Source organism: Anas acuta, chromosome 12 (genome assembly GCF_963932015.1).
Source record: "Anas acuta chromosome 12, bAnaAcu1.1, whole genome shotgun sequence".
NCBI lineage: Eukaryota > Metazoa > Chordata > Aves > Anseriformes > Anatidae > Anas > Anas acuta.
This window is the reverse complement of record NC_088990.1, coordinates 16,459,225-16,478,611: the sequence shown is the minus strand read 5'-3', so window position 1 is coordinate 16,478,611 and position 19,387 is coordinate 16,459,225. Positions and strand designations below refer to the sequence as shown.

The window sequence follows — 19,387 nt, the reverse complement described above, 5'->3', positions numbered from 1 at the left end:
GCTGATTTTAGTAGCAGAGTATTGATGAAACAATGCATCTTGAGATGTCAAACCATCCTTAAAATTTCAAAAGATATTTCTATGAGAACTACTTTCCTCTGAAAGAGATGGATCAATTTGAAAATGAAAATTTCCAAACTAGTTTACCTCTTTGCAGTTTTCTGAATTGGAGAAGTGTATGAGGTCATCATTGTACATCTCTTGGGTATTGATGATGTCACTGTATTCTTTTTGACTGAGATCCTCTGGGTTAATTCCATTTGCTCTTAAAAATTCTTGGTAAGCCACGCTGAAAGCCTGACCTATTGACTGAGCTATCAGCTGTGCCTATAATGTAGAACAAAACACAGCTGAGAGAAAGGTCTGATACAGTTTACACCTGAAACCATAAGAAACAGAGAGACTGGATTTGAAGACAAAGTCAAAATAAAATACTCTCTATATTTGCTATGTTAGTATGTACATAAAGTCATTTTATAGTCAGTTGTACAGAAAATATCCCTTTTATCCAAAATCAAATGCGAACTCCATTTAAAAAAACGTGCTGATTTCCTTTCATCAGTACATTGCAGTAGCAAGCAGCCATATGCTATTTATGTACTTGTTCCAGCGAACACTGGAGAGTACTGGCTTTGTACCAACACGGAAGAGCTTACAGAAGAGACTGTCACAGGCTGTGCTTCTGACCACCGTGTATTTGCAAGAGTGATAAGAACTGCTGCTAAGCGTGCACATGCTTTCACAGACATGTATGCACCAATGATTTTGGTTGCAGTGTCCCCTGATGCTTCTCCACCTTGGTTTTATATGACTGCAAACAATGTTTTAATAAAAGCATCTCCTCTCCTGTTACTTCCATGATACCTGTCTCACATTGCCAGCAAACCAGTAATAGCCCTTCTTTAGAGACTGGACATCTCCGATAGCTACTCCCATTACCGCTTTTTGATGGGCAATGTTAGGGGTGATTTCAAGACCACAGCCAGAGACGTTAACTATATCTTTCTCACATTGAGTACAACTCTTCAAATCCCCTGTGTCTTTATTGATTTTTGGAGTGTTTATCTGGGCATGCACTTCACGACAGTATGCAATGTGAGATGACTTAACGTTACAGTGGGCTATACGGTATGTATAATCAATCTAACATTGTAGTTACCAGTAATTAGATGTGTCAGATATACATATGCATTAGAAAGAAATGGACAGAAATTGATGGCAACTCATTACTTTGCACATTCACCATGCTGCAGTAGTCAACTAAAATAAGGAACTATTGAACTGTCATAAAATTTGCTTTCTTGTTCCACTAGATGGCACTGGAACACAGAAAAACAGAGAGAGGTAAGTAAAGAATTTATAGATATCTATTTTTTCACCTGATTTTTTTTTTTCCTACTCTGAGCCTACTGTAGCTCACAGGAGAATGCCAAGCTGGGTTTTGTGTATTTCTGGTTTTCAGGAACTGTTTTTTGTCATCAGGGAATACGAGTAACTCCTAAAGACCTGAAAAGGAGTTAATTGCATCTTACAACATAACTCCCTAAAAATACTAGTAATCAAAACTATAAAACTATTCTGGGAATGCAACACAATTTCTTAGACAGTAGGTCCATCCTAAGCACATTATGAATGCACTTTTTTTTTTCTGGACAGCATTGTAAATGCATTGTAAAAAGTATTTTCACAATCTACCGATCAGATACACAGTGTTTTCTGTGATACTGAAAGGTGGCTTTCTTACTTTGGTTGTGCTTAAATATGTAAAAGCACCAATTCGCATGACTGGAAAAATATTTAGAAAATCAGGGATATGATTAGCCTAGCCAATCACATACCATTTCTTCATATTTTAAAACAACATCTCAACTCTTGTCAAACTAGAATAATTAATCAATACCAAGCTGTTTGTAGTAGTACCAAAGCCATCAAGAACACTTGTCTCGTTGCGTTTTTAGTTTATCACCAGTACTTACTGATTTCTGTTTCCTAACTCCAATGCTACTGTAGTGCTTTCTCTGTAGTTTGTCCTGTCCTTTGCTTTTCTCTCCATTTTACGTTCTCAAAACCAACTTGCCTAGATGTCCTATTCTGTTCCTGCTTGTAATAGCCAGTTCTCAGATCTTAATTTCATCTGTATCTCCAAGTTCTTATATATGTTTTTTTTAAAACCGTCAGCATTATGTACAGTTTAGAGATAATATAAATAAGTTGCTTGAAAAGGTCATCCTAGCAAATCAGTGGCAGAGCTCAGAAATAGGGCTGAAAACCATCTCAGTTTAGTGCTCTAACCTTCAGACAACGCCTTTTCTCCTTCACAGGCTTAAATGCTTTAAAATAAAGAAAATGATAAATGATTGCTTTCACTGACAAACTATGCAACCTGGGAGTTACACTTGAACTAAAGAACCGGATCTTTTTTTTTTTTTTTTTTTTTTTTTACTGGTATGACAGAAATTGTATTTAAACCTGTTCCTATACAACAGTGGTCAGAAACAGTTCTGCCTATTACTCATACCTGTATTTCAACTGTCAAGTTAGAAACACAACAAATTTTCTCTCTTCTGTTTTACTAGCTGGGTATTATTTTCCATAGATGTTGAAGTCCTCAGGTCTGCTGCCTTAGACACAAATATCTTCTATTTAGCTACAAAACCAAACCTGAACAGACAATAGCAGCAAAGCAAGGTTATCTTCCTCTGCCACAAGAGATAAGAATATAGCATGACAGCAATTTTCACAAGGCTGAAACAGGCATGTACAGAATTCTTCTGTAACCACTACTTCTGCAGTCATATTTTAAGATTGGTTGTACGTACATTCATCTAATTTTCACTTGCATCAGAAATGTGGTCACTCACTTTTTTTTTAATGGAATTTTACCAAAAAGTATTTTATGGCTACTACACAACTGAATCTCAGAGTATGTTATGGCACAAAATGGCTTAAATTGTGCTTTTTATTGTACAGATGTTCTGAAAGAATAGTGAGAGGAGTTCTTGCATATTCTACCCTTTTACTGAAGAATTGCTAAACCATTCTGGTCATGAACATTTTTTTTTTTTAATAAATACAGAGAACTAACCTCTCTTAGCTTTATAGCATTTACGCAAAACATTCTAATTCATAATTTTGTTTGGGATGAAAAAATAAAGAGAACAGATAAACAGATGATGTGTTCTTAAACTTTAAGGGATCCAATTGCATCTTTGAGAAGGAGTACATCAACTGACCACAGGTAAGTATGACGTAAGGGAGTAATGACTGGGTAGAGGGCGACCTTGTACCATGCCTGTTCATAGATGTTCTCATCAACTTGGCTTCAGTTTGAAAGAGGACCAGAATGGTTCCACTCCCTTGCCACCCATCTTGGAGGCTCACATGTATCATTATGTGCCAATCTGCTGGACTAGGGGAATCCAGTCCAGGATGATCAAATTCATAAATTGATTTCAGCCATGGATGGCCATGGAATTTCAGACAACTCCATATAACTAAGTACTAAGGCATTTGGAACAGTATTGCTGAAAGAAAAGAAATGATTCAAAGATCATTTGTTAAGACAAAGTACGTATTTTTGGACTGAAGAGACGTGACTTTGCAGAGTCAGAAAACACGCATGAATATGGACAGCGTTTCCACAGATTATCTGCAGCTTTAGTCAGAAAAATAAAAAAAGACAAAAATTCATTCAAGAAATTAGATGAAACTTCAAACTTCAGAGATTCTATTCTCTAAGTGATATACGTTGTTTAAAAAACAATTAACTCAATGTACTTACATCCTCTGATTCAAAGACATGGCATATCATTTTGTACTGCTTCTTTCCTTCCTGGGCACCAGGTGTTGTTTCAATACAGTCTTGAGAAGCTGATCTCGGCATGCGGCGCCGTGCCATTAAAACCACGATGTTACCAATATCAGCAATATATGAGATTGTGCGCAGCGCGTGATCCATCATGGTCTCCTACATAAAGCAAAGAGAAATAAGGACGTTCTTCATGTCTGCTATTACTCTACAAATGATGCGTCTTCTCTCTCTTTGATGACCTATTGCTGGAGAATGACAAAAACAACACATTTTCTGTGGGCCAATATCTGACATTCCCTACACGGTCCATGGGCATGAACTGTGATTGAAGTCATGGTTCATGAAATTGACTTCGGTGGAAGTGTTACCTGCGCAGGTACAACATGGTTGTAAGATCTTAAGCAGTAAGATCTATACTAACAATTTCATGCTGCTGGAAAATTACATTTCACTTGTGTTGGTTCTGCTACATGAAGCAGATGCATTTCACAATGACAGACCTAGGTTCAGCAGTCAGCAGTATAGGAGATAATATAATTTCCTGATTCTCCTTTTGTTATGTCCTACAATAGCAATAACATGTAAGATAACATTTTCTCATATACAGGAAAAGTACACTTTCTGTCTTTGTGAATCCTTACAAACTCAGTATTTTACCTTCTCTTTAAGTAGAATTTTAAAGTCTATCTACATATCTCAGATCAGTTCGTATGGATTTGGTCTACTATCTGGGCTCATAGCCAATGTGCCTAGGTTGCCAATTCAATTATGCTGGGAGAACTCATCTCAGAAGAACCTTTGCTTGAGATTGGTTACAAGTGGAAACCTGTCCAAGCTTCACCCGGTACATTTCTTATGTGAATACCTCAACACTACTAGATATGAAATATCTTGAAATTTCCTACCTCCACTTCGTATCCCTGAATCCTGCATCCCTTTAATTACTTTAGCTTTTTTAATTCTTAGGTTACCTTCTGCTATTAGCAGAGAAATCCTAGCCTACTATTTTCTATGCACCACTGTTTCTATGTACCATTAAGTATGAACTTGTAGTAAGTTTGATTTATTCATACACAATGCTGAGTTCAGAAATAATAAAAGTGGCTTAACAGCTAGTGGTCTCATTTTAATTAAAAGGCTTCTAGATGTGAGATAATATTAATGAAACAATGTATATGACTGCTACAGGATAATTTGAAAGGATTTTGATATATTTAGGACTGCAAAGATTAAAAAAAAAGGATACACTTATTTGCACTAATGTTTAGCTAATTATACCTTTATTCAAGTCATATTCAGGATAATGTATAAGCAACCTGATTTCCCTCTTTTTTTTTTTTTTTGATTGTTTGTTATATATAAAAAGCCACAAATTCTAAAATTCTTGGAAGAGTGTGTTGCTACGTACGGAATACATTCTATAATGTGAAGAACCTTTTATGTTTAAAATGAGAGCTTTAGGAAAGCTCATGCAACCAAGTAATCTGATGGACTGTACTTCTTTAAGTCCCTTGAAAATGTAGCTATTACTACATACAAGTCTCTGTGAAATTGAGGTGGAAGAGAAATTCTTAAGACAAGGTAATTTAACTTATGTTAGTGCTGCTTCTTTGGCAGATATTTAGACAAATTAGAGAAAGTATTAGGAAAAGCCTCATAGCTATAAGGTTGCATAGAAACCATAAAATGGTATTTTAAGTCAGTGATGATGTACGTTTTTTTCCTTGAGGTGAAATTCGAGGACTTAGGTTGTCCTGCACTGTGTGACCATGCTGTTCCTCCTCACTGCCTGCTGCCCACATATCACCATCTCGCTTGAGGTGCCTGTTCTCTGTACTTACAGAAGTAGCTTTTGCCCCTCCTCAATTTCAAACAAAGCCAGACTCTCCGCCATCAAGTCAGCAGAATGCCTGTGTCCTTTGCAGTGATGGGTGACTTGCACATTCCTATACGTGTGACGAAGAGGAGGCTACAGCAGGCTCACAAGATATAATTTCAATAGTAGGCCACCAGGCTAATTAATTACACTTTCAGATGTGGTTGGTGTGCTGTACTAGGCCCAGTTTGTTGCTGTTGGTTGGATATCCTTGTTTCAAAGCAAAAATAATCCAAATCCTATTCTTACAGAGCATTCCAAACCTGAGCTTTATGTATTTCTTAAACTGAATGCTGCCTACTTTAAAACCTTACACTAAGTATGTATTTTAAGGTCATGTTTTTTATTGAAATAAATATCAAGAATCTGATTTCTATGTTACCGTTTGAGTTTGGTACCTCCACACCATTCTTTATTAGGTTAGTTTTCTGTAATTTCTTTACATATTTTGTTATTGTACTGATGATCTGTTTTCTTTAAGAAACAAAGTGCACTATTCAAAAATTCCTTCTTGCTGGGGTCATTGGTCAGTTTGGAGTCTTTTTCTGCCTTTTATTTATTGTTCAAACTGGAAACAACCAAAGCCATAATAGTTTTATTGGTCACACCCACTGAGGAAGTTTGTCCTCCAATGAACAGCTAAAACATGCACCAAATTTTACAGAATTGGATATTAAAAGTACTTATTGAATCAATTTGTTTTGCTTTACTTTGCAATCTTTGCTACTTTTATGTCAGTATATTGTTTTCCAAGTATTTTGTTGTCCAAAGTATCTTTGGTTCTTGGCTAAGACTAACGTTGTCTCTTCTGCTTTTGGCAGCTGCTTGGATATATGTGCAGATATTTCTAATATGAAGAAACAGAAAAATTCACTACAGGCTCATTAGTTTTTTGTAGGTTTTTGTATGTTTTTTTTTAAGTTCCTTTGGTGTGCAGACCAATTGCCTGCAGGCTGCTACTTTCCTTTTTTCAAGAAGGCTTTTTAAGGCTTTTTTTTTCTTTTCCTTTTTTTTTTTATTTGCTATTGACTCACAATGTGTTTCTGAATATCCCACTGAGCTGCATAAGGTCAGTTTTTACTTAGCTCAATCACATTAGATGGCTTAGGTACCCTCTTTGCTTTGTCAGTAGTGGCAGGGTTTCTCTTGATATCTGATCTTCCATTAAAAACCTTAATGGGAAATGAGATAATACACTATTTTCATCATTTATGTAAACATCATCATCATTTATATAAACAGCTAGGTTTTAGTTTGCCATTAGTTGAACAAATCCCTCAGGCCTAACTGAAGAAGTGTCAAGCTGATGAGTAATTAAGAATCTCAGTACAATTTAACTTGACAGAGGAAAATACCAATAGTTTCTTAGAACCACCTGTCTCACTGAAGAGAATCTCTACCCATATAATGATTTCTTCTCAGTCTTGAAACAATATGTTCTGTACTTATACCAACAACATGGGAAGACATGATGGGGGGGTCTCTAAGGTTTGCAGGGGCTCATTAGGATTTATAGCACTTCTCTCAGTATGGAAAAATGCTTGATAATGGACATCGCTCAGCAGGATCTTGGGAGCTCTGCAGAGATAATTGCTTTTCAGCAGTCTGCACTAGTCTGCACTAGTCTGCAGTGTTCTGGAAGGCTGTAATCATACATGCAGTGTTCACAAGAGTGCATGAACCTGGGAAAATGAATGCATTTCATCTCACCTACCAAGAAAGTCTTTCTGTCTTTATCATACGGAAGTTACTCAAAGGTTTTCTTTTAGTTTTCCCCTTGTACAGGTGAAAGTAGCAATTCCCCCATTCCCTCATGTATTTTTGTTGTCTAATGCAATTACAGTTAGGAATAAGACAAATAATACATTGTGACTGTAAATGTGTATTGGTCTTAATTTCTTCCTTTCACTCCACATTCCATTCCAATCTATTTTCAATTGCCTTTATCTCATTTTCACTTTTTTTTTTTAACTTTCCCATGAATACTATCTTTGCCCACCTGCTTCTCTATTCTTTCCCTCATCCCTAGTCTAGTTCCAGTTGTTCCATCTTTGCCATACTTATATTTGTCCTTAGACATTTGTCCTCTCTGTGTCTTTCTCAAAACCTCCCTTCCGTTTTCTCCTGCCCCCTTTTCCCTTCCTCAGAATCTACCTTCCTTTCCATGGAACTCTCCTAAAATCACTTGTCCTTCTTGAAGATCAAAAGACACTTGAGGAAGGAAAGCCGAAGCGTTCTTCTTAGCTTTCAAAGTTAAACCGGCTTGTGCTAGTGTGAGTTAATTTATGAAGTCAGAAAATTTTATGGAACTAATAATCTAGCTGGGACTCAGTGCATACACAGTGGTCACCTCCATGGCTTTTTCTCTGCTAGCTTTCCCAGTTGCTTTTGTGCATGTAAAGCCATGGCAGTCAGGGAAGAAATGTTCTTGTACAAACTCAGGATTGCTTCTACCATGTATACTAAGTAAGTGGTGGTCACCTTGGGCTGAATATATTCAGTAACTAAATGCACAAGCAACTAAAAAGTGGCAGGAGTGCCATTTTCAAGTGTTGCTGATGGCAACAAGCACCAGAGCTGACTTTGTTTTGACGTGGCAATACGCCTTACTGGTGCTACTCATCATTTTCAACCCTGCTGCATGTCATGTCTTAACTGGGAATTTTACATTTTAAATCAGCTGCTACCTCATGTGAGCTATGCAGTACTACAGATGGATCAAAACATAGATGGCACACTGCAGATACAGGTTTTATATAATTGATAAAGCCATGAAATAACAGATTGCCTCTGCCAGCTGCCACACCAGCTGAAATAGACCTATGGTAATTACACCAGTCAAGAAACTTCTCTAGCTCTGAAAAATATTACCAAGCCAAAAAAGCAAAGCATGCCAACAGCAGTGCTAAAAAGTCAGGGGAATAAGTTTCTTAGAGCCCTCTGAAAGACGTGCTGTATAAAAAAAAAAAAAATAAGGAAAAAAAAACAACAAACTCTAGACAGCTTGTAATTATAGTAATCCCTGGTATTGTTTTTATCTCACTGAACAGATCGTACTGCGCCTCATGATGTATAGCATCTTATTGCACTAGAAATCTCAGGGTAATCAGGAGAATAAGATAATAGTTACTTTGAAAAGCGTTTATGGACTGCCTCAAAGGACTTTCTTTTTTAATTTTTAAAAGGATCAGTGTTCAGCTGAAATGCTGAAGTATTTAAAGAAGGGAAAATATGAATTGCATTAAGAGTAACCCTTACTTAACATAGAGAATTTATTTCCTGCCATACCTTCCAACAATCAGCTGTAGCCGTTAATTTAGCAATAATTGTCTTGAATCATCTTTACACTGATAATTATTAGAATACTATTTTACACAAATGCATAAAGTATTCATAAGCTTTGATAATATCCTCTAGGACGATGCATGTTTACCCTGAGGTCCAAAGAATGGCTGGCGCCTAACAAGTAGTGGTATTGGTCATTACAGATGAAATGCAGTGCTCGGACTGATTACAGGTGGCAGATTGTAAATGCTGCTGCCCGTGTTAGATGGGTTATTCTACTCTGCATCTGGCACCATCCCTTGGGAATTCTAATAGCACGTTAAAGACATCTGCTTACGATGAAAGAATAATAATACATCTACTGAAGAAATTATCATCTACCCGCTACCCACACAATAACAGATGATAGCTCTATCTTAAATTTCATGAAGAATTTGTTGCCTCATAGTTTACTGTGCAGGAAAAACAAATAATACAGTAATCGAAAACAACTCAAAATCCTAAATGCAGAATGGTACTTTTGCCTTTACTGAAGTATTTCGTATTGTTTTAGATCTTTTCTTCAGTTAGCCATGGTATTTCTGAACTCTGATCTTATACATCAAGCTACAAGTTCAATAACCATTTTCTATTTCCATCTTCTAAGTTGTTCATGAATATATTGAAAACTACTGCATTAAAGAAAGATGCTTATGAGTCTCCCTCTGCTCTTTATATTGTCAACTGTATGGCAACACATCAGAACTAAGTACGCACAAAAATTTTTGGCCACCTTTTATCTAAATCATGTAATCTACAAAATGTTTTATGAGACTACTTAAAAGCCTTACTTAAAAGTCAGTAGGTGATGTCTTCTGTTTCTCTACCATGGACAAATCTGTTCACTTGTCACAAAAGAAAATTACTGATTTGACACAATTTACTTCTGACAAATCTGCGCTGACTCTTGCTTGTCTCCACTCACAAACTGCTTACAAATGGTTTGTTTTGATATATTTCTAACAGCTAAAACTCCATAATCCTTGGTGTGTTCTGCTACTATTAAAATAAATAAATATTACCTCCATAAGTTTGGGAAAAATATCACTGAAAGGATGTCATAGAAGTGCTCCAACTGTTTTCCCAAATAGTACAAGATGGAATTTCTTGTACTATTGGCTTATGAGAGATGGGTCCCTCTAATAAGGATATATGTAATTAACTTTCTAACCACTGTCTAAATGGGTCTTTCTGTATTGTAACTGGAAGACTTGCCATTGCCAGCTGTTGTTAGCTATGTACAGTGGAGACTTTTAGTGAAAACTGAAGAAAAAATGTTAGTAAACATTTCCTTTTATAAGAAGGAAATCTCTTACAAGAATGAAAATTAACATGTATTTAAGCATGATTGTAGTCTAAGAGATCATTTGAGTTAATTATACTTAATATTGGAATATATGTATAAAGTGTATGTTAATAATTTAAAATTCCATGAGGAAAAAAAAAAACTATCCTTCTTATGAAGATCACCTATTATTAAATATGTATGTAATTCCTAAAAGATGAAGCTGATTACTGCTGCAGTCTTCAGATGCTGCGTTAATATGAATAATTAATAATTTAGCTAAGGCAAAGAAGATAGTAGTTCAGATGTAATTTATGAAAAAGTTGTAGGTTATATCTTAAAAATGACAAGATATGAATGTCTTAATCAAAGCAGCAAATGACTTCTCAAATTTGGGTGCTGGAACTTGCAGAGAGAAAGGGTACTTGCATTCAGAATGAAACTCAAATCTTTTTCTCAATTGAATTATAGATATAAATAATCAAATCAATAATCATATGAATAATCAAGACATTTTCTAACACATCAGACAAGCAAAATCAGTGTCATTATCACTACACTGGCAAATGGCAAGTGTTACAACATTTCGAAGATTCAAGAGTGCTCTTTCTGAATATTCTCACCTTGGCGAATTTATCCAAATGTAATGGTTTCCCATGGAAGTTTGTATAGGAGCACAGTCTAACAACAGAGAACTCCAAAACAATCAACATTGTTTTTGAAGAGTTTTAATCATAACTTACCTGTGTGTCTGCGTTTAAAACTTTGATTCTCTGTGTGGAGATGAACAGGTCCACTTCGGTCAAGGCCTGGGAATCTCCCTCCGAAGTCTAGAAGGTACATGCTTTGTTATGAGGGCAATTTTAATTCTCTCTTTTAGGATGATAAATTCTCTGATTCAAGCATAATGTGATGTGAGGCAATCGCGTTGTTAAACCATTACAAAGACAACTATTGAAAGGTGTTTCCAAATACATGCAAAAAAACGCATTTATTGCATAGAAAGAGTGAAGCACGCTCCTGTTTTGTGGGTGAGAGTGAGTTTTCAGAGCCCGTGGGAGTGACTGCTCAGGTACTAAAATTCTCTTTTTATAGCTTGAACAGGAAAAAGAGTATGGCTGCTTCTTCCCCACTGTCGCTGATGCACATTAGCTCTTGAGGCACTGGAACTGAGAAAGCAGGGAAACTCAGAAAGTGACTTATATCAGCTGCCTAGCCCTTGCTGTCTTCAGTGAGCTCACCAGCAAAAGTTTGTGTTGGCACTCAATACTGTGGTGGGTTTATTTCCTGGTTTTTGTTTGTTTGATTGTTTGTTGTTTTTAGTTTTGTTTGTTTGTTTTAAAGAAAATAAAGTATTGAGAGCTGAACTAATATGTCTTACTGCGCAGAAAGACATTGGGTGGATGGCCAGAGACCTCCACTTCTGAGCACTGCTTACTAGGGAACAGGTTCCATGTGTCATCAGAAATTAAGGTCGCAGCAAGAGGGGCTGCAATATAATGCTGCATGTTTTCTAAGTGCGAGGCCTGGCTTTGCCCAGGTGAGAAAACAGGAGAGAGAGTGGCAAAGCAGCTTCTGCCTCTCACTAGAGCATCATCCAAGAACTCACCTAATACTCGGAGTCCCAGCAGGAACCTGTTTATTCCTCCAAGCCACTTGTCCACAGTGCACTGTTTTAACTGGTATTAGCAGCACCCATGTTAGCAGCCTCAGGATAAAAAGGCTACAGACGCTGTTACCTTATGCTAAAGGCAGACACTAGTCTCTAGGTTACACCTGTGGTTCTTTGATGTGACAGCAAGGAAGAATGATGTATTTGTTGCTATTTTCTGTAGCTCAAATGTCTTATTTAATCCATATTACTTTTATTTTAATTAACGCTAGTTCAGCAGAATACAAAGCAGCACATACTTTGGCAGAGATTACTTGTGGTGCTTTTTATCCACAGCCATCATAAAGAACAAGATTAATTTAAGTGACATTTTTGTTAAATGTAGTTAGTGAACTAATGTATTTTTTAATTGGGTGAAATCTCTCCTCAATTGTTCCAGCTACTACCTGGTAAATGTATATTATTTGGTTTTAGATATCTAAAATAATTTATTAACTATACGTAAGTTCCAGGCATAGGAATGAATCTAACTGCTTCGCTTAATAAGCATTACAATTAAAAAAATCTCCTGGAAAACACTGACTTTATTATCTCTACTAAACAAGTCAGAGATATTAAACAGAAGAAGAGCAGCAGCAGACAGGCACTCTAGCAAGTGAACAATGAAGAAAATGAGTTAATTTTATTCCATCCAGTGTTCTACTACTAAACAAAGAAGAAACCAAAATGACAACTTGATGAAGACCCATAATGAAAGACACAATGCTCCGTGGGGAACAAGTACAACAAAAATGTAAGTAAACATTAGCATTCAAGAAAAACAGTCTACACACCGCTTTTTTCTTGATTTTAGCCGCCTTTTGCATCCTCTGAAGAGTAGCATAAAAAAAGAATGCAGACAGATGTACACACAAAGAAAGAGAAAAGACAGTGTGTGAAGTCAGGGAAACCTTTTGACTATGAATCCAGATTAAAAATTAAAAATCTGGGGGCAGTGGGAGAAGGATGTGTGAGAGAAAGTTCTTATTGGAGCATAATTGGATTTAATGGCATTATGCATGTTGTTGATTGATTACAAAAAAATACCAAAGAGTGTTGTCTGTTATCAGCTGCTCAAAACATTTATCCTGCTAAAAATACAACAGTCTAAAATGACAGTACATGCACTATTTTAAACTCAAGTTTTTCTATTAATGTTCTGGCCATATTAGTCATATGTCTATATGTAATTGTTGAAGAAAACATAATTCAAACTCCCTTCAATGACTATCTAAAGTAATCAAGTATCCCTGACAGATTAGGATTGTTATTAATAAAAAACCCTTTTTTTAGAAGGTTAATTGCAATCAGAAATACCTTATTGCTTGAGGCATCACAAAAGACTAAACAGAATTTTAAATGTTTGGAAATTCAAAATAATTCAATACATCGAGAGTAATTTTCACATTTTGTAATAAAAGGATTAATGAAAACAAAAGGAAAAACAGTCAAATATCTCGTGCTTTGTTATTGGAATATTTCTTAATTATAATCTGCAATTTGTCTTTAATTCTTCATACAGCTTTCAAACAACTTTGAATAGACTTTGGAATAATTTATATTTTGTTCCTTGGAGACGCTGTAACTGGAAACTAATGGTATTTATAGTACTAGATCTATACTCACATAAGGGCACTTCAGAATAGGTTTGAAGCCACAGATCCTGTACTGTTCAGAGACCAGCTGTCAAAGGACCAGAGAGTATTCTATAAAGCACAAAAATCCCCTACCTTAACACGGCTCACCGCCTCTTGGGCCTGCATCATCCTTATGTTTTTGGAAGGGTTGCGCTCAGACAGCAGCTGCGTAGAGCCCAGGTAATTGGCCGCAAAGATGATTCCATCAATGAGGTCTTCAGGTTCACAAGGTCCTGGAACTGACATGACACGTTTGCAGTTACTGCCTCTCAGAAGAGGGTAGAGAAAAGATAAACTGAATAAAGAACATTAAGGCTTGAGCAACCATTGTAACACATTTTCTAATAGGAAACAAGAAATCCAGGAAAGTAAACAATGTATTCCCTATAATTATCCCCTTCATTCCCCCCAGTATGAACTGAATATAAAGTACTGAACGGTGTTTTGATTGTGAAGTTCTAGAGAGGAAAAATCATGGGAAGCCTTGCTGTGCTGCATGGATAAACACATTGAAATTATTTGTGAGTTTCCTGAATGCTCGTAGGTTTCTTTTTCGTAACTGTCTTAATATTTACAATTGTTACAGTGCATAAGCTAAACATGCTCAAATAGATGCATGTTTTCCACATTTTTTGAGATGTCTGAAGAAGTACACAGTAGCCAGACAGTGCCTCTGGCAAAAGGACTGATGTGCAGTGGGCACAAAGGTATGCTTTGCTTCAGCTAAGATCCAGCAAGAATTCTAGTAATGGGCTGGGTCTTCATTAGAATCAGAACAGAATTCTGTGGAATTTAAAATTCCCAACATATTGGGAAGGAATTAAAAAACTATGATAATCTCCACTGAAAGTGTGAAAAACCTTAACAGAGTCCTTGAGAATCTACTAATTAAATAAGTCTGAAACTCTTCATGAAGGCCAGTCTTTCAATACCTCAATAAATAAATAGATGAATATATTTTTAAAACAATCCTTGTTCCTGTATTGTTAATTCATTGAATGAAATAATAAAATTCCACAAGAACTCCATTTACTATATATCTGGTCCTATTTATTTGTGTCTTTGCACCATTTCACTTTTCAGTAGATGGATATGTTTTATATAGTATTGCTTCTGAAAACATCATTCACTTTTTTTTTCAGGCCTAAAACATAGTTTCATAAATCTGTACCACTTTCAGCATGCAACAAAACACTGATATTGCATCACATTGATACCTTGTTTCAAGGATAGAAAAGATGGAAATTAATTAATTAAGGTGTGAATTTGATGTCGGTTAACAAAACTTCATTAGATACCTGCATAAACACTCCTATTCAAAGGTGAAGTGGCCTTAATTTGGTTTACCTTCATTCACTTCAGGCTAAGTAAATCAGGCTATATTGAATCAAGATTGCCCATTTCTGGTTACATCTGTTCTTTGTACATCTGTGAGTAAGACATTTTTGTCTTGATTACCAGGTAATTGGTAGACTATGTCAGATGCCTGTCAAAGCTGAGTTTAGAGGTCTGTGTGTATGTATGTATGTTCAGAGCATGAAACAACAGTGCTCATGGTTCCTTACGGGACTGTGAAATTAATGTGCGTTAATTTCCCAAAAGAAACAACAACTCATGTCTCGGCAGTTCAGTGACAGTAATAGTGTTTCTAACTGATTTGAAAAGTCTTGAAAATGTAAAAATCCTAGGGTTTTAACTAGTTTTATTATCCAAGTTTTATTTATTTTGATTCTTTAAGGATTTCTCTCTTTTTGTTGGATATGGTCTCCTCATCTCTTCAGAGCATTAGATTGTGCTTTTTGCAGAATTAGTATGCTAGCAACAAATTCTGCAACATCACGTATATGATAACAGCATGTATAAAATGCTTATAGCGATAGCTAGTATAAAAAAAAAGAAGAAAAAAAAGAATCATGCTGGGCAGAAAACATTTCCAACATACATTTCCCATCATGACGGCAATGGAAGCGACTGTCAGATAGGATAAGACATCTGCTGGGAGGATGTAAGGAATGGTATTGAAAATTGCCAGGGTCAACCTGGGTTACCTGCGTGTTTTCTTTCCTTGTCTGTGACTGGTTTAAAGATTATAAAAATGGAGCTTTGGCAGAGGTCCCAACTCATCAAACCACTTAAGCATGCCCTTGACTGTAAGTGTGTGTAAGGTGTACTGATGAGCAACGGAAGAAGAAAGAAATAGATCTGAAAGTTGAAGATCAGTTTGGCACGAACAAGCTGGAACTTCGTTGGGTATTGATACTTAAAAATTGGATAACTTTTTTTTTTCTGAAAAAAAATAACTGTAAGTTTCTGCATCTTATCAGTGTACTAAAAACTACTCCGTTTTCTGCTGAGTTATTAATGCAATGAGTATATTAAACTTTTCATTAAACCAAAACAGACTCTAAAGATTTTTAAATTAACACCTTTTGTATTCATAAAATAATAAGAGGAACACTCATTCAATAATGCAGCATAACTGAATTTAATAACCTCTTAGGAACACTCTTTTTTTTACTAGTACCACATGGAAACCAATTCATGATTCAGAGAGTATTTAGGGATTGTGCTTAGAGCACTGAAGCCACTCCAACTGCCTGCTGAGAAGCGTTGTACTCCCTGAAGTCACTCTGACCTTAGGGTGCATGGCAGTGCAGCAGAATGACTTTCCCTAAGGAATAAGTGGCCACAGGGCATATACCACCTTGCAGAATGCCTCCCTGTAAGTTCCATATTTTGGCTGATTCCTCAATTTCATCATGGTTGTGACTGCGCAAGACAAATGATAGTTATGGTGACAGGACAAATATACAGCAGAAAAAAAGAACCACTGGATTACCACTAAAAGCATACAGTGGCACAACTACAATAGCAAAGAGACACGTTTGTTATTTTTTTTTGGTGACAGCTAGTTTGTTTTTATGCCCATAACTTCATATGCAAAAACATGATATATGCATAGGGATATAGACATAGCTACTGCAGGTAAGGAGTCATGCTGAAAGTTAAGTGTCTGAATGGCTGAATGGTGGCCAGAATGTGGTTGTGGCATCCTCACCAAAGTTCAGGAAAGGGCAGGGAGCATTAGCTGGCAGAATCTTTTCTTGTGTGCAGTGGGGTCCTATTCTTTAGGGGACTCTACATACAAATTAATAAATAAAAAAAAAAAAGTGTGTTGTTGTTTGTTTGTTTGTTTTTTATTCAGAAAGCATACATTGACCTATCAAAAGCTCCTAGTGAGCTACATCTTTATTGTTGTTAGACAATGCCATATAATCCCTGCAATAGAAAAAGGCCTAATAGATAGCTTATCCTCTCATGCTGTGCTACTTAAGAAAAAAACAAACAAACAAAAATACAAACAAACAACAAAAAAAAAAAAAAAAAACAGAGAAAGCAGAATGACTGAACAACTAAAAAAAAAAAAAAAGCCTGTTATCTAAAGGTATACTGACCCCTTTCCAACAGAGTAGTAGTGAGCTGATCAGTTAAAAAATAAAAAGACATAACCTTTTTATCCCAATAAAATATAAATTGTGCTGTTGTAGCTGCAAGCACTATGACGGATAAATTCTCTATTTTTTCCTTTCTTTAAAAGCTCCGCTCACGCTGCCCTCTTGTTATAGGTGTCCACCACACAATCAGTAGATGCTTGTTACAGAGGATCAGCTTCCTTTCTTGTCTCCTCTGCCTTTAGGGAATGCATTTAATTTACCTTTACTTAGGGCCTGTTAGCCAGTGCATGCCAAGGACAGCGCTACCTGTAGTTTCTGTCAGATGCGAATTGTGTAAAAGGGGCAATCTTTGAACTTCCCATTTGCTGTAGCTCATCAAGGAAACGACTAAAACCAGAAGGTGTTCGTCAAGGTGATGAGATCAGGGAATGGGGGAAAAATGTATCGAATGTTCTAATATTAGTCTAAATCACACTAAGTTTTCCTCGAGTTTGGAATGGCATAAGAAGTCAAGTTTTTAACCTTCATTTATGATTCACATTGCAGGGAAATGTGTGTGTCTAAGATCTAAGAAGTCAGAACCTTAGAAGCTTCCTATTGCCTTTGCTTACATTCTGGTGTACACACTTTCTCTGTAGAAAGAGCTGTGTGTATTTTTCCTGTAGAAAAACTCTTCAATCTCCCCTGCACTACTATTATTTATTTTCTGTTTGGAGAAAAATGTCAGTTTATTAAAGCAAGAAGGTGGACAGATAAAATGGGATTGTGCTGAACATTATCATTCGTTGACTGACAGACAATTGAAGAAAGGCGTGAAATTGTTGTTCTGCTAAGCAGAAGAAAGTATGTGCCTTGTTTTCTTCATTTGGGATTACTTTTTTTTTCTCAGCTCAGGAGATCCCCTCTGTTTGTTCCCTACGGCTGAGATTCCCAGAGTGCAATACAGGCATCAGTGCACAGTGATACAGGAGCAGCTCTGAACACTTGCATGTTTCCTTGCTCTGTACAAGGCAATGAAGAACAGGGTCCTCTACCTCCATAAATCTCTACCCTGCTGAGGCCCACTGTTTCCACCTTTTTACCTCCTTCCAGGTTTGTAGCTATCTCCATCCTCACCTCCTTTTTATCATCATAAATCCAGGCTCCCACTGCCACAGGTAGGGATAACAATGTTAAATACTTCCACATATAGTGTACTCTGAACAGAAACAGGCTTTAGTTGCTTATTTATTAAACTTGGAGTTGCTTTCTCTTTGGTTTGACTTTTTTTTAGAATTTTCATCTTTAAAATAAAATTAAAGCATTTGCTTCCTTTTTATATTACCTTAATTCTGGATGATATAAAACTTACCATCAACAAAACTTGGAAATGAAGACACTTTCTTTGTCTGTTGAGAAATAAAAGCAATATGCAGTATAAATGTGACTAAGTCATTTTCACAAACTGAAGTCAATTCACATCATAAATTGTTAAAATAAATAAATTGTTAAAATAAATAAATGAATTTTCTGTGCATAACTTCTGCATAGTCATTATTTATCACAGTGAAACACATTACATCACAGTAAGTTACCCAACCTAACAGTTACATAGTGCTGGTTACCTGGAATCTCTTTCACGACACACAAAACAAATAAGGGATGTGTGTGAAGAAAATGAGCCAGCAAATCAGTTGCCAAATGAGCAATAGAAACCATGCAGATTACCACCAGATCACAGTGCCTATTAATGATATCCCAAATTTACAACTGGAATATGTAACAGCATTTAGAAAGCAAGATTCTTGGTCTGTGAATAGAAAGAACTCCCTGATTGCGCTGCACCTCATCTCATGCTGCTGTCTGTACTCTCAATACACAGATCGAGTCCTTCCATTTGCTTGCCTTATGCCAGCCTCCTCAGGCATTGCTGTTCCCAGGAAAGGGGCTGATTTCTCCATTATGGCAAAAGGCTTCAGAAATGTGCCTCCTCATTAACGGAACAGGCTACAGGCTAAATTTGTTGTATGTTTGTGAGATAACAGACTTCTGCTTTTAAGTCTGAATTCCATTTCATTGTGTCTAGCCTCGAGCATAACCTCCTTCTGCATTCTTAGATGTCGTCTGTGCTCCAGTCTTCAGTGACAAGAGCAGGTCTGCCTATCACTGCGTCTTTTTCACAGCTGACTGAGCAGGGAAACATCCTACCACAGAGGGCATTCAAAAAGCTGTGAATCATTTGAGCTCTCGGCACTGAATGAGGTGCTTGATATTAGGGATTATTTAAAGAGAACCCTGAAAATTAAGCAGTCCTTTGGTTTCAAAGACTGACGTTTTGGAGAGAAAGAAAACAAGCAGAAGCCAATTTC

General features: G+C 36.5%; 1 protein-coding gene across 6 annotated transcripts in view; it reads right to left on the bottom strand.

Annotated features, from left to right (window-relative positions):
• The window catches only part of APBA2 (amyloid beta precursor protein binding family A member 2), a 98,764-nt gene that overhangs the window by 12,202 nt on the left and 67,175 nt on the right, over positions 1-19,387 (bottom strand). For 5 of the 6 annotated variants that reach the window (XM_068696023.1, XM_068696028.1, XM_068696024.1 and 2 more), the window contains 6 exons: positions 18,391-18,427; positions 13,678-13,823; positions 12,742-12,777; positions 11,040-11,126; positions 3,782-3,967; positions 148-327 (listed from right to left, as the gene is read on the bottom strand). In XM_068696023.1, coding sequence (XP_068552124.1) covers positions 148-327; positions 3,782-3,967; positions 11,040-11,126; positions 12,742-12,777; positions 13,678-13,823; positions 18,391-18,427 — 672 coding nt within the window. The remainder of the gene's footprint in view (positions 1-147; positions 328-3,781; positions 3,968-11,039; positions 11,127-12,741; positions 12,778-13,677; positions 13,824-18,390; positions 18,428-19,387) is intronic. The other variant, XM_068696027.1, reaches the window with a different exon arrangement.